Genomic DNA, 15,164 nt, shown 5'->3' on the forward strand with positions numbered 1-15,164 from the left:
TGACAAAAGAATTGATTTTATGTCATATTCACAAAAGAAGCTTATGTAAGAGTTGTGAGCCAATCATATCATTGCCATTGCTTTACTGTGTGAGCAATTGTGATTGCTATCACTGTTCTGCACAACAAAGAAAGAAAATATTAACACTTCATCTTCATCTTCTCTCAGCTTTATTTATCAACACTTGCACAAAAAGCATATTTGTTGACACTTGAATGTATGCATGGGTACAATAACCGTAACACAGAAACTATGCTTGAAATTAAACACAGAAATCACACAGAATTTTGTATTAGGTTCAGACCCCACCATAATTCAAGAGGTCTACTTGATTATTTGGTTTGACTTCAAATATTTCTTTTAAACATAGGCTAGTACATTTGATACTGCATGCTGTAACTTGATGTACCATCATACTTTGGATTAGGGCAGGGTACTGTGCCATCTTGTGTTCTGAAGGTGTACAGATGAACACCGCTATCATGGCAGCCACATTGCAGTAACTATCCTATGCCAACTCTTCACCATTATTACGTGCTAACCATAACTAGAAATATCACTGAAGGTGATTAATACCCTCGCTCTATATAGCAGCTCAGACTCCTATGAAAAAGAATTGAACCAAGGTTTGATAAAAAGTTGTGTGTGTGTGTGTGTGTGTATGCGTGTAGTACCTTTATCGTGAGTACCTTGTGAGTTTGTTTCACAATTGTGGAAGTATTTCACTCAAGATTTTCAAGAAAATATGCAGTTACCATGACAACACCATGTCGGGTACAGACAGAAAAAGTGTCTTGCATAACTAAACCTATCAGATTACAGATACCAATTTTGATATAAACTGCTTAAATACTGTGGAAGTAGTTTGTTCCACAAGGTTTTGGGGAAATTGCAGTTACCATGGCAACATTTTCTCCGACAAACACAAAAACATGTCTTGCACAGCTACTTCTCAATGTCATCACGTACACCAAATTTGATTTCAATTGCCTCAGAATTGTGGAAGTAGTTCACTCCACAAGATTTTAAAGAAAATATGCTGTTACCATGGCAATGCCTTGTTGGGTACAAACACAAAGAGTGTCTTGCATAACTACACCTATATACATATCATCATACTTGTGGATACCAATTTTGAAATAAACTGCTCAAACAAAATGCTTTCTCCAACAAACACAAAGAAAATGTCATGCACATCTACACCTAAATGTCATCATGTTCACCAAATTTGATTTCCAATTGCTTCAATACTGTATAGGAGCTTGTGACACAAGATTTGCAATGGATTGTCCAACTGACTGCCCACCAATTCCTATATACACGCGTAGTCCCTTCTACACTTCGTATGTGTGGGGGTATAATTACAATAATCAGTGGCGGATCCAGAGGGGGGCGCAAGCGGCGCACGCCCCCCCTTTATTTTTTGTTCATTAAATATTAGTTTATTTCATTATTCTTTCAGATTTCTATGTGATATTGTATGAGCTAAAGAAAAAGGGAAAGCTGATGCCTATAAATTCTATCCATAAAGAATATTTCAGTTATTTGCGTGCCTATATGTAGGCCTACTTAGTACATTTGTTTCTTTTTTATATTCCTGTTAAATAAGTACAACCACTGTACCACGTGTCTTGTAAGTGGCTACATGCATGCTGTAATCACGATATCGATGCAAGCGCCAAGCGCACTAAAGGTAGGCCCTAGACGGAGTCACAATGGCAGAAACCAAGTCCAAAATCACCACAAAAATTACGGACTTCTTCACCAGCAAGAGGTAAGTAATGCAGAAATCAATAATGAATTTCTTTAGCACTGTAAATAAAGCATTTTGTAATATGCAATATTAGAAAGTCCATTGAAGGCTAGGGGGATGTGACAATAAAGAGTACTCCATAGCGCTCGGTCACAGACAGTGCCCTAGAAAATAAGTACAGTGTACCATAGGCCTAGGAAGGGGGCCTAGAATTCTTGTCGGGCTCTATAGGCAGCTGCCTGTATGCCACTGCCCGCGGGTCCCCTATACTATAACTCCCTATAACTATAACAGACCCGAGCTTAATTAGTTGGAAATTTCGGGTTTATGAATGGTGTCGGGCCATACCCGCGCCAGGCTCGGTTGTTTTGGCTCTGCTGTAGGCAAGCGCCAGGCATCCGGCCCGCCCGGCTGCGCCGCCCGGCCGCGCCGCCCGGCCTTGCGCCGACCGGGTACCTAAGGGTTTATGAATAATAGCAGTATAGTGAGGTGCCCGCAACTCGTCAGGGGCCCGAATACCGTCACCCCACTTAAAATTGTTTTGAGCGCACTTAACAAAAATGTATGCCCGGGACTGTGTTCTGTACGCTTGAAACAACTTGGCAGGGCTACCACAATCAAGCAAATTGTGGTGAAAACCGAACAGTTTTTCGCGAAAATCTGAAATTTTCATAGGGCTATAGGAATACGTGTTATAAGTCACCCACACGCATCTTTTACGTGTATGTCTATGGGAACATCACTGTCACCCACACACGTCTTTTACGTGCTAAGTCTATGGGAGAGCGGGTGACGAGTTGCTTGCCCCTGCCTTAGCGCGCAACTTTTTCGCATCGTTCGCGTTCGACGACGATAGCTGGAAATTTTCAATATCGATCAGTGAACTTGTGATTCCATTGGAATTTTCAGCATTTTTCCTGTATGTGAGTTGGATTTCAAAGAATTTCAGTGGCGAAATGTGATTCAAATATGGGCAAACATTAACTATGACGAGGTGCGGGTCACCCATGTATGCAAGGCTCCGGCCAAAATTCCTTGCACGGTCAAAGGTCACAGGTCCCTGGCCGTGCCTCCACCGGAGCCGCGCATTCAGTTACCATGGCACTGAATATCCCTAGTATAAGTGGTCGAGTTTGTGTATAGGACCCAACTCTTAGGCCTACGTCAGTGTAAAAGTAACGTGGTTGTGCTATATTGTTAATTGCTAATTCATTTTTTGCGAGATACCAAGATACTTTTGCAATAGTACAGAGCATACCATTTTAAGAGGAACTCAAAGTTTATTTGATGAAAATCAGGTTTGGAATGACTGAAACATCCAAAAACAAAGGAAAACAAAGCGATCGTAATAAGAAGTGGGTCCCACGCTTTATTAGAAGCGCTCTGTTTTGAATTTCTCGGCCATTTCAAAACCAATTATCGTTAAATAAACGTTGAATTCCTCATGGAATTACATGCTCTTTCATATTTCATACTGCATACCGTATAGATTTGACTGTTTGGTTCAAGACCTTACATTAAACAGAAAAATTGAAACAGAGCTATATACTGTTATTTCTGTTCTTTTCAGAAAAAAAAGGAAGTCAGAAGATTCACCAGAACGTGAGACGGCCGAGACAGAAAATACTTTAACAAGCCATTTTGGGACCAATCCCAGCAGTGCTGAAGGACCCTCAGAGTGTGTAATACCAATAGTTCCTCTTCCAACAGATACCAACTTAGATATCGCAAACAGTTACTACAAAACGGACGGAGAAAAGCACAATGATGAGATAAAATTGAAGCTCATATAGTAGAGGAGAGAACAGAATCTCAAATCCGCAATTCAAATTCTCTGCCATTTCTAAACCAATTTTCATCAAATAAACGTTGAATTCCTCGTGGAATTACATGCTCTTTCATATTTCATAAGAGGTTTCTCATCATCTCACGAAAATGTTAGAAACTTGAAATTAGGTCTCAACCAAAAGTATACGATCCCTTTAAAGGACAAGTCCACCTTCATAATACTTTAACATATACATACATAAGGATTGAGAGAATGCAGCAATATTAGTAGAACACATCAGTGAAAGTTTGAGGAAAATTGGACAATCCGTTCAAAAGTTACGAATATTTTAAGTATCTGCGCAGTCACTGCTGGAAGAGAAGACTACTACAGTGTATGATGTCATATGCGTACAACTATATAAGGAAAATAAAAAGAGAATTTCACAAAACTTTACTTTTTGAATAAAGTGCACATTTCTCCGACTTGCTACTGATGTATGTTAAGGGAAATATTATTCCCCCTGCCTTCTGAAAGAGAGAAGTCGAGTGTTTTTTTGTTATGCAAGAAAAATGGAAATATGTTGAATTTTCTTTATTCTTTCTTTATATCGTTGTACTCATATGACATCACAAGCTATAGTAGTCTTTTCATCCAGCCGTGACTGAGCAGAAACTTCAAAAATTCATAACTTTTTAACGGATTGTCCGATTTTGCTCAAACTCTCACTGATGTGTTCTACTAATATTGCTGCATTCACTCAACCCACATGTCTATGAAGGTGAACTTGTCCTTTAAGGAATGCTTTGCTATTTAGTCATGTATGACTGAATAATATTAGAAATTATGAATGATTATCAAACTCGACGAAGATAATTTATCATACTATCATTCCTCGTGTATACCACTTATACCCGTTATGCCGATGTTATGTTCGGAATAATTTTAGATTGAATCTCGGTTTCTTTTTTTTTTTAACTCGCACTGCATACATTATAAATTTGACCGTGTCGTTCAAGACCTTAAACAGAAAAACTGAAACAGTGCTATATACTGTTAGGCCTATTTCTGTTCTTTTCAGGAAAAAGAGGAAATCAGAAGATTCACCCGAACGTGAGACGGCCGAGACAGAAAAGACTTTAACACGCCATGTTGATAGCAATCCCAGCACTGCTGAAGGACCCTCAGAGTGTGTAACAACAAATCTTCCTCTTCCACCAGAAAGCAACCTAGATATTGCAAACTACAAAACGGACGGAGAAAAGCACAGTGATGAGATAAAATTGAAGCTCATAGAGAACAGAGTCCCACATCCGCAGTTCAAATTTCCAGCTCGCCAATTCAAGGACAAAAGGAGAGAGTCCGGTTTCGCTAAACGCTACTGCAAACATGATTGGTTTCAAATTCATCCTTTCATTACATACTCTGAAAGTGAAGATGGATTGTATTGTCTTCCATGTATTCTTTTCCCATCCAAAGCTATTCATGGTGTACCACGCAAGATTTTGGTATCGCAGCCTTGCTGGAACTGGAAGGACGCTAAGGCAGACCTAGCAGAACACAGTACACTCGAATACCACAGAAACGCAATGGCCACCATGAATGCGTTCTACACGACTATGAAAAAACCAAAGACAAGGATCGATCACAGTCTTGCAGAGAGAGAGAGACTACTGGTCGAGAAAAATCGGCAGTTCTTGATATCAATCATCAAGTCGATTGAGTTGTGTGGTCGACAGGGCTGGGCGTTGAGGGGCCACAGAGATGACTCAGAATCAGTGGCTTTAAACCAGGGGAATTTCAAAGCTCTCTTGAATTTCCGAGTAGATGCCGGAGATGGAGAGCTCAGGAGTCACCTTGAAAATGCTCCGAAAAATGCACTGTACACGTCAAAGACCTGTCAAAACGACCTTCTCTTGTGTTTGAAAGATTACGTACAGCAAATTATTGTGTCTGAAGTGAAGGCGCAGCCCATTGGAGCTCTGTACACAATCGAGGCGGACGAAGTCACCGATGTCTCCAATTGGGAACAACTGGCCCTCGTCATCCGGTATTTGAAGGGACAAAAACCCGTGGAGAGACTGCTCGAGTACGTTGCATGTGACAGCATTACCGGAGAGGCTATATGCCAAAATATCATGCAGTCACTGACTTCAGTTGGACTAGATCCAAAGTGCTGTCGTGGTCAGACCTACGATGGAGCTGGAAATATGGCAGGGAAGGAAAAGGGCTGTGCCACACGCTTCAAGGAAACGTCTCCGAGAGCACCCTACATCCACTGTGCAAATCACTCTTTAAACTTGGCTTTGTCAAAGGCATGTTCTGTGTCGGAGATTCATTGCATGATGTCTGCAATCAAAACCACCGGGCTTTTCTTTGCAAGTTCCCCGAAACGTTCTAGACAACTGGAAAAATCGATTCAACTCGTAAACACAGAACGAAGAGAAGGTGGTCAGAACGCATTGCCACAGATTCCACTTGGAAAGCTCAAACTTCTGTGCGAGACAAGATGGGTAGAGAGGCATACGGCACTGGAAGACTTCTTGACTCTCTACGAACCGCTGATTGACTGTCTCGACAAGATAAGGACACGGATTGACGAGACATGGAGTCCTAAAGCAGTTACAGAGGCCAATGGCATTCTGACTTCTATCTCGACTCCTTCCTTCATCGTTGCGTATGTGTGTGCATCATATCTCTTCCGGTACACAAAGTCTCTCAGCAAGATGCTCCAAGGCACGTCGATGGATGTCGTCAATGCATATGAAGCGATTAATCTGGTCAAGGACGAGATCAAGAGCATCAGAGATAACGTCGATGATGAGTTTGATAACTTGTATTCTACCATGTCCCTCATGGCAGAGACCGCAGGTATCGAGATCACCGCGCCAAGGAGTTGTCACAGGCAGACACTTCGATCAAACGTTCCCACAGATCACGGTGGCCCAAAGACATATTGGAAGAGAGCTGTGTTCATCCCATACCTGGATTCCATGCTCGCGCAACTGAATGAACGGTTTACAACTGTATCAAATCAAGCAGTACGAGGACTGTTACTTCTTCCACAAAACTTGGCGCAATGCACGGATGACAAGGTTGATGACATTGTCGAATTCTATGGCCCAGATATGCCTTCACAAGCGTCCATTAAACAGGAGATTCGGCTGTGGAAACGCCGTTGGACTGGGGAAAGTGACGTTCCCAAAACCATCAGCGAAACCCTTGATGTGATGAACAGCAAGATGTTCCCAAATATCCATGCTGTGTTGTACCTACTCTTGCTTCTGCCCGTAACTAGTGCCGAGGTAGAGCGTGCCCATTCAGCCTTCAAGCTGATAAAGACAAAGCTCAGAAGCGCCATGGGAGAGGACCGCCTGAATGGACTTATGCTGCTTTACCAGCACAGTGACATCAGGCTGAACTATGATGAAATAGTAGATATGTATGCACGAAGGCATCCCCGTAGAATGCAGTTCCTGAATCCACTGAGCGAGAAGTAAATCGATTACGAACACGAAAATGGAAGACATGTCAATCAACCTTTACAGTTTTCTACCTCTTTTGAGATGTGATGAGTTCTTCTCTGATAAACATGCTTTGTGTCCTGAAATGAGAGTCAAATGTCATGAACAGGTATATTTTGATCTCGCTGATAAGAACATAATTTCTTACAGGCATGTACATATTGCAAAGTTATTGTCTCTGACATTTTGGAGATCTGGAGAAGACAATTTCAATGGTTTGGTTTTGTTTCAATTGCTTATTCATTTTGTTCCATATATTGAATTATGGGAAGTATGATCAGCTCTGTTGTATCTTGGCAATCGAGTATGGCTGATGAAGAACTATTTTCATAGTGCCCCTTCTCTTATATGTAACAAAAATGATGACTACATAACATGGTTCTGATTAAAACCTGGCATGTATACTGTCACTTGCTGAAACGGATATGCCAGTCTTGTCTGAAAGATTATAACGAGATACAAGAATATATTCCGCTTGCGTTTGGAATCTAGAAAACTCCAACCAACTCATATCACTCTTTTTTTTTAGATCGTGACTACGTCTGACTTCTCTCTTGAAGATACAATTCCTTTTCCGTTCACTGTTGAAATTTGGAAGACGAATTCTATTTCTTTTTTATGACCGTCTTCTTTCTTCAGGATAAGGATGGAATATATACGAGAATCTGGTATCTTGTTTTCTTTACTTTGGATAGTTTAGATAAGTGTGGCAGAGAGGAACGACGCGACCACAGCGTCATAGTTTAATTTTCGCTCTTACTGCTAGATGTTTGACGGATTTCATTCAAGTGTTGATATCTTTGCTATCTTCCGAACTTGTAGCCACAACGACAGGTTTGGTAGAATTGATGAAATTTTGTCCTCGTCTTCAAAAATCAAATACATGGAGTCATTGACAGCGGAATGATGTGCTTTCATGTTATAAAGTGATGAAATAGCACTATACAGATTGTCTGTATCATTAAAATGACAGAATTTGAAACAAATGAGTATTCAAGGTAGTCGTCGCTCATGACGATCAATAAACGCATATAATAAATGAAGGAAAGAAAACAATCTCTAAATTATCCGTCATATCATATCGAATCTAATGAAACATAGTCACTGTCAGTACAGTGCCAGGATACATATACATGCTGATTTGCGTGGCAATGCAGATAGTTCCGCATACCAATCATCAATGCCGTAAAACTTAGATTTAACTTGTCAACTCACAAGGCTGCATGGTGAATAATGATGCTTTTAGAAGAACATCATAATCGAGCCAAGAGTACATTGTAACAGAAGGCTCTCTCTAATTTATGTCACCTGATTGGAATGATGTTGTTTGAACTTAGCATTCATCTAGAACAAGTTGTTAGTGTCAGATTATCCTGTGCTTGTATACGACCCCATTGATGATACACATCTAGTCACTGGCTGTTTTATGGATTTACATACTGCAGTTCCAAATAATAATGCATAATCAGCACCATTCTTCCGAGCCATTTCAACATGTTTTGCATTGTTTGCTTTATTCTGCTTCCAACTACAGCGTATTTCCATTCTCTGTGTTATGTGGGACTGGCTAAGTTTGCTCTGTATATCAAACATTTATAAAAAGTGCAACGTGGAACCACCTAGCGTATTTACTCCTTGGAGTCCTAAAGAAATAGTTGTCCCGAAAAGGACTCTCTATATGATCAGGAAGCAAGAAATGTTTCGGCATAAATCATGTATAACCTAATAATGTTTTGAAGAACCTAAAATTGCCTGTGTGTTTGTGTATGTCTACTGAGTCTGTTTCTGAGAAAGAGAAATGATTTAGAAACACAGCATCGAATATACATGTAATGATTAAACATCACCTCATAACAATTTATTGTCTCATGAACAAACAGCTAGTCTAGTGAAAATTCAGTCTGAACTCTTTCGGGGCCCCATACACATCTGCCTTCTTTAACCAATTTCCAAGAAGGATTTTCAAGATGATGATGGTTACGATATCAACGCCAATAATAATAATAATACAAGTAATAAATGATTTGATGAGGGCTGAGCGCTATTTGTTTACATATTTTGCTGCATGTATATTTCACATTCCTCGAGTAGAACAATATTTCCAGAAAAAACAAAGAGTTATATAAACATAAAAAGCCTACCTTAAGTATGCATGAAATCGCACGATAACAGACATAAATATTCAAAATTTCCCTACCGTGGGAGGGGGGACACCCCCCTCCCACACCCTCCCCCCCTCGCTCGCTTCGCTCGCTCGGGCTCGGTCGCTTCGCTCCCTCGCTTCACGCCCCCCCTTTACAGAAATCCTGGATCCGCCCCTGATAATGACAATAATAAGTATGATACATTTTCTATGTTCTTCCCCAAACATATTGTTAAAATTTTGGAGAATAATTCAGAAAGAGATCACTTCAATCCACAAACTCGGCCCATGACACCTTATTTTCATCTGTGGACTTACCATAATGGCACCATTATAGCAGCAGTGCCACAGCATTATACTGTTTGGTACCATAATCACAGAGAAAAAAAAAATATGATGGGATACATTTCATGAATTAGCATTCATTCTTTGTTTTCTTCAGATTAAAACCAAAACAAAATGTTCCTGCACAAAGCACTTTCGAAACAACAATCTTCTGGTAACCCCTGATACATGTATGTCCAGCATTATAAACAAGAGACCCGGGGGTCTGCGCTCACCTGAGTATCGAAAGTTCACCTTCTACACATTCTTGCAGACTATTACCTGAGAACACAGAAAACAGGGGGCAGCTTTGAGGGCCTCCAGGGAGCATGGTGTCCATTTGTTCTACTCCACTGGTAAAAATACCAGCCAAGTACACTGTATTAGAATATTTGAGCTTTGAAAACAACAAACAAAACAAAAAATGAAAAAAAAAAAGATCAAAATGTAAAGACTGACCCCTACTTTGGTCCCCACCTAACCCAGCTGGATCTACCATAAATACCTAAGGCATTGTCACTGGGGTAACAATGCACATTTAATACAAGAACCACAGAACCCCCTATTAGGGAATCTATACACCCCCCCCCCCAAAAAAAAAAAAAAAAAAAAAAGAATCCTTAACATAAAAAAATACTCAAAATAAATACATTAGTGAATGTAACTTTTTTGTTTTCAAGAAGAAAAGAAGAAAAGGAAAGTGAGAAAATTAGGCCCCAATATGGTAACCATATTCCTCCTCCCCCAACTCACACACATAGGGCCCATCCCCAGAACTGACACGACTAGATTTAAAATTGCAATCACCAATCTATTTTCTCATAGCACTAACTCAGCTTATCACTTCTGGTTGTACAGAAGATTTGCACAGATTCTCTAACTTGGGGGCTTTGTGTAACCCTCCCCCTTTCCTCCACCACAACAGGGTATCATGCCCCGATGCCCCTCAAGTGGGGAATTGTTTTCATTTGTACAAATACTGTATATTTTATTTTTATACACTCTAGCGATAACACCTGTCATGTTTGGTGAAAATTTGACCATGTACTTTCAAGAAGTAGATGAAAAATGTGAAAACTCAACTTGACTCTTCCCAACCCCCATGTGCCATGAACAAACTTGAAACTACAGTAACTAATTTACGTACTCACAACACTAACTTAGTGTATCCATTCTGATTCCAGAGAAATAGATTCCCAAACAGGCATGGTGATATGGTGCAATTAACTTGCCAAAAGCATATGACCTCGAAGCCTTATTTGCATATACTTATAGCAAACAGCTTGTGTACGCAAAACTGCTGGGGATATGCTGCAGGACAATCGCAATATCTCGCATCAGAAGCCATCAAATGATAAAATCTATACAGCAAATTGAAGGAGAAACTATTCTCTAACTGGCAATGCTAGTTATTCTGGGTTTTATTGAGGACAAACTTGTGAAAATAAAGTTGAAACTTAGCTTCCAAACAAGAAAATTTGGTCTCTTAAAAAGTGAAAAAAAAATGAAACTTCGGTATATGATTTGTGGTAGTATGTACACACTGTGTTCCAAATATCTTTTCTGTCATATTTGTCGCATGGTTATGTTTGGAATACCAAGACGACTGTCATTTGTGACCGACATTAAATCGATAGTGTAAGCGTTACGCAGTCCGATGTATTAGTGGGGCAGATATGTAGCAAAAATTGGTCAAGATGCTCACATCCGGTTGAAAGTATGAAAGGGGGTATTTGGGTGCGCTGATTAAAAAAATTACCAGATCTAAGAGATCTGACCACGGGAACGGCCGCCATTTTGAATTTCAATATGGCTATTGTCACGATACATATTTCAAGACCCCTATCTTCAGTTCTAAATGACCTGTGGTGCCAAAATTTGGTACACAAGAGCGTTTTGACATGTTGAATTTGATGGCAGAATAATTTGAAGTGTCGACAAACATCGAAAGGCCGCCATTTTGAATTCCAATATGGCTGCCTTGACGAAATGTTCAAAATCCCTATCTGAGTTCTAAGTGACGAGTGATGCTGAAATTAGGTGCAAACAGGTATTTTAACATGTTGAGTTAAAAAATGGAATAATGTGATGTGTCTGACAAACGCAATTCCCGCTATTTTGAATTCCATTATGGCTGCCAAGACAAACATCACAACTATCATTCACGGGCATGCCAAAAAGTGCAGCAAAAATAACACATAACGCACCGTTCACTGACGTCACAATGTAAATACGACAGCGCGCACTCAATCAGGTACAAGTGCACGCTCAATCAGGTAGCCTAATTTACAAACCCGAGATAGAGATTTTCAACACTCTAGCATGGCAACTATGTAGGAAAATTCAAACTGGCTGCCATGCGGCTTGTCAGACATATCAAATAAGTCTGTTACTGAAGCCATCATATCACCATGCTTTTATGTATCAAATTTCAATGGTCTATGTTATTCAGAACTGAAGATAGGGATCTTTAATTGTTTTTTGATGGCGGCCTTATTGGAATTCAAAATGGCGGCCGACCCAGTGGTCAAATCTCTTGGATGCGGCAGTTTTTTAAATCAGCACCCCGAAATACCCCTATATGTAAAATTTCATACCTTCAGCCGCATGTGAGCATCTTTTTCACATATTTGCCCCACTATATCAGTTTTCGTGCTGCATGAAACAGTTGAAGCACATTGCAGGGTTCATCTCTCACCCACTCACCATCCTGTGGACTAAAACCGAACCCTGTCGCCGTGCGCAGAACCTGACAACACTGATTGGCTAAGCGTGCCCTGACCAGGAGAGAACACATGTGCAGGAGGATGATCTAGTTGTGCATGTCCTGTATTTTTCTCTAAAATTTGGTTATCTTTTCGCTCTGATTTTAACCTAACTACTAATTGTGCAAACACGAAACTTCGCAGGTAGTGAGTCTGGGGTATACAGAATAGCAATATGGTAATCAAATGCATATTCATGCTGTAGCAGAGTTGTTTCAGGAAATAATCATAACCCTTTCCCACGATCGACTCGAACAGAAAAATACAAATATCTCGGAAAGATACATCAGAATTTTTGCCAAAGATTCATATGAAGGATCACATATCTATTGTATATTAGAATATATATGTGAAGTTTCAAAGGATCTGGTGTAAAACAAGGGAGATACGACGAGGTGAACTTTCGAGATTTTTTAAATCCTTCACTCCACACAGTGCTTTGATGACTGTTAAGAATTCAAAAGCTTATGCCCCTTTTCGTGGAGTTAATTGCACCGTATCGCCCGGCCTGAAAGATTTCTTACAGTCATCAATGCAATCTAGAGAAGTAGATGTGTTTGTTGTTGTTGTTGTTTTTTTTTTAAATAGATTCCTTAAGTTGAGGTGTTTGGTGCCCATTTGAACAAACTGAGCTCTGATCTCCCCCGAGGGATGCTAACTGCCAAGTTTGGTGAAAATCCATCAAGGGGGTTTACATTGGAATATGAAATTTTAAAAAAAGTTTACACACAACGAACGGCACACGGCAGACAACACACGCTGGACACTGCATGCCGGAGAAAGAGTGATTGCAATAGTTAACTTTAACTTTTGGCTCAGGTGAGCTAAAAATATATACATCGGAAACTCGATATAACAAACACTGCTATAATGAGATATCGATTATTACACAAATTTTTGCGGTCCCAAATTTTCTTCCACATAAGTCTATGTAAAATGTTACTCTTATAGCGAGATTGGCTTTTATGAAATAACTGCTATAACGAGATTAAATTTTTGTAATTTCCAAACAAAGAAAAACATAGTTAATCAAACCTGTTATAGCGAAGTAAAGCGAAACTTCTTAGGGTAAAGCTTTACTTTCCCCTGTACGATCATATTATGTTTGAAGATTGTACAGCTCGATGCGATGAAAACTGTCATGTACACACGTATATATTTTCTTCAATGCACTCCACTTGGCACCGCATGTTGTACGTACGTATGTGTGCACACATATTTCATGTACATACATGCTGAGAGTGCACTAGGAGTATGTACGGCCCAAAGAGTATAGAAATGCATGCAGTGCGCTAAGAGGGAACACTCTCCCAATTTTACACGTAAATGGGCGTAGTACGCTATGGAGCCGAACGGATGCAAGCCACTGGATCGTCCGGAGCGTATATCATGTGGCCGTAGAGAGAAAATTCTGCCTCCCTTTCATTTTCTTCTTTTTACGGGGCATTGATGGTTTCAGATATATGTAAGACCTTGTTATATCATACAGAAGCATCAATTCTACTGAAGTATGGTATAAAATTGAAGAAATGCCTTTTTTGTTCCAAATTGTTGTCCCTCAAAGTTCGAGCTAACTAATGAAAGTACGTGCAGGCCTAACTAGAACGTACTCACAAAGCGCTTTTTACAAGTCTCCCTCTCCCTCTCTCTTCTCTCTCTCTCTTACCGAGCCCTGCTGGCTGTAGACCCTATGTAATATCATTCGAATGACATGAATATCGATTCCATTTTTCATATTTTTAGGTCGTTCTCTTCTTTTGATAATGTATAGATAGGATATTATGGTATATGTATTATTGTTACAGTACCATAATTCTCCCCAGAGAATCTATTTAAGGAATGCAATTTCCTAATATAACATATTGAATTTTCCTTATATTTTAGTCATAAGAGTTTTTTTTTTTTCATATTTATATGATTCATGGTCAATCTGCACACATAGTAAAGAGGCATGTTTGGGTGATGCCTCTCTCCCGGCGCTCCCCCTCCCCCCCCCCCCCCCCCAAAAAAAAGAAATGTTTTGGCAGCCTTTCTGTACAAAGGCTGCAATGATAGAAAAGATATGACCTGTATCATCATTATAGGGATGAGGGTTTAAGGGTTGATTCCCCAGTCGCCCCTCCCCCCTTTCCCACTTCATCAGCGTTATAGCTGAAAATCATGACTCCAAGAAACGGCTGAGAGAGATAGTTTCACGAGAGCGAGTCAGTATATTAGGCTCCATGGACGTCTCATTTACTGGCGGGAGGACTGGTCTAGAAGGGTTTTCAAATCTTTTTTTTTTTTTCAAGAATCAGATGATGGATTTTCAAATGATTTTGATCAGTAAAAAACAGTGAAACAATCACAGATTATACCCTTCTTTTTACTGGTTGCATTTGATTTCTCATGATCCTAAGGTGAGAATATTATACCTCTGCAAAGATTGTGATATCTATATCACCATACTTCATTCAAACTGCTGGTTTTAAAATTACCAGTGAGCACTTTACATCCATCCCCATAGACTCACATGGTGAAGACGCATAAAAGCGGACAAGAGGTGACAAATGTACAATGATTTACCTCTTCATATTTTATCAATAGAATAATTTTTCTCATTTTTGATTGAAAATATTTGAGTGTGTGTTTTGAAAATATTCCATGAAAAGTGTGTACCCAGATTTGAATTTCAATAACAAAATAATGTAAAAGCTTTCTTGTGTTGGAGTGGGTATCCCCATCCGACACCTTCTGACCTTCTCAACTCACTATGTGCATGATCAAGAGTTTCAAACAAATTTTGATCTGTAGATGAGAAAATCACCAAACAAATACAGACTTCGGTTTATTTCTGGGCTCTTATTCTTCAAAATACTTACATTTATAGACAACCGACCACAAAAAA

General features: G+C 39.8%; 1 protein-coding gene across 1 annotated transcript; it reads left to right on the plus strand.

Annotated features, from left to right (window-relative positions):
- The first annotated feature begins 5,110 nt into the window (after positions 1–5,110).
- On the plus strand, positions 5,111–7,021 carry LOC140236471 (52 kDa repressor of the inhibitor of the protein kinase-like). Its single transcript, XM_072316396.1, has one exon. It carries the CDS (start codon positions 5,111–5,113, stop codon positions 7,019–7,021), a length of 1,911 nt encoding a protein of 636 aa, XP_072172497.1.
- The last annotated feature ends 8,143 nt before the right edge of the window (positions 7,022–15,164 follow it).

Source organism: Diadema setosum, chromosome 13, assembly GCF_964275005.1.
Source record: "Diadema setosum chromosome 13, eeDiaSeto1, whole genome shotgun sequence".
Taxonomy (NCBI): Eukaryota; Metazoa; Echinodermata; class Echinoidea; order Diadematoida; family Diadematidae; genus Diadema; species Diadema setosum.

Excerpts from the sequence above, each read along its gene's own strand:
- LOC140236471 (XM_072316396.1), top strand. The coding sequence starts at position 5,111 with ATGGCCACCATGAATGCGTTCTACACGACTATGAAAAAACCAAAGACA.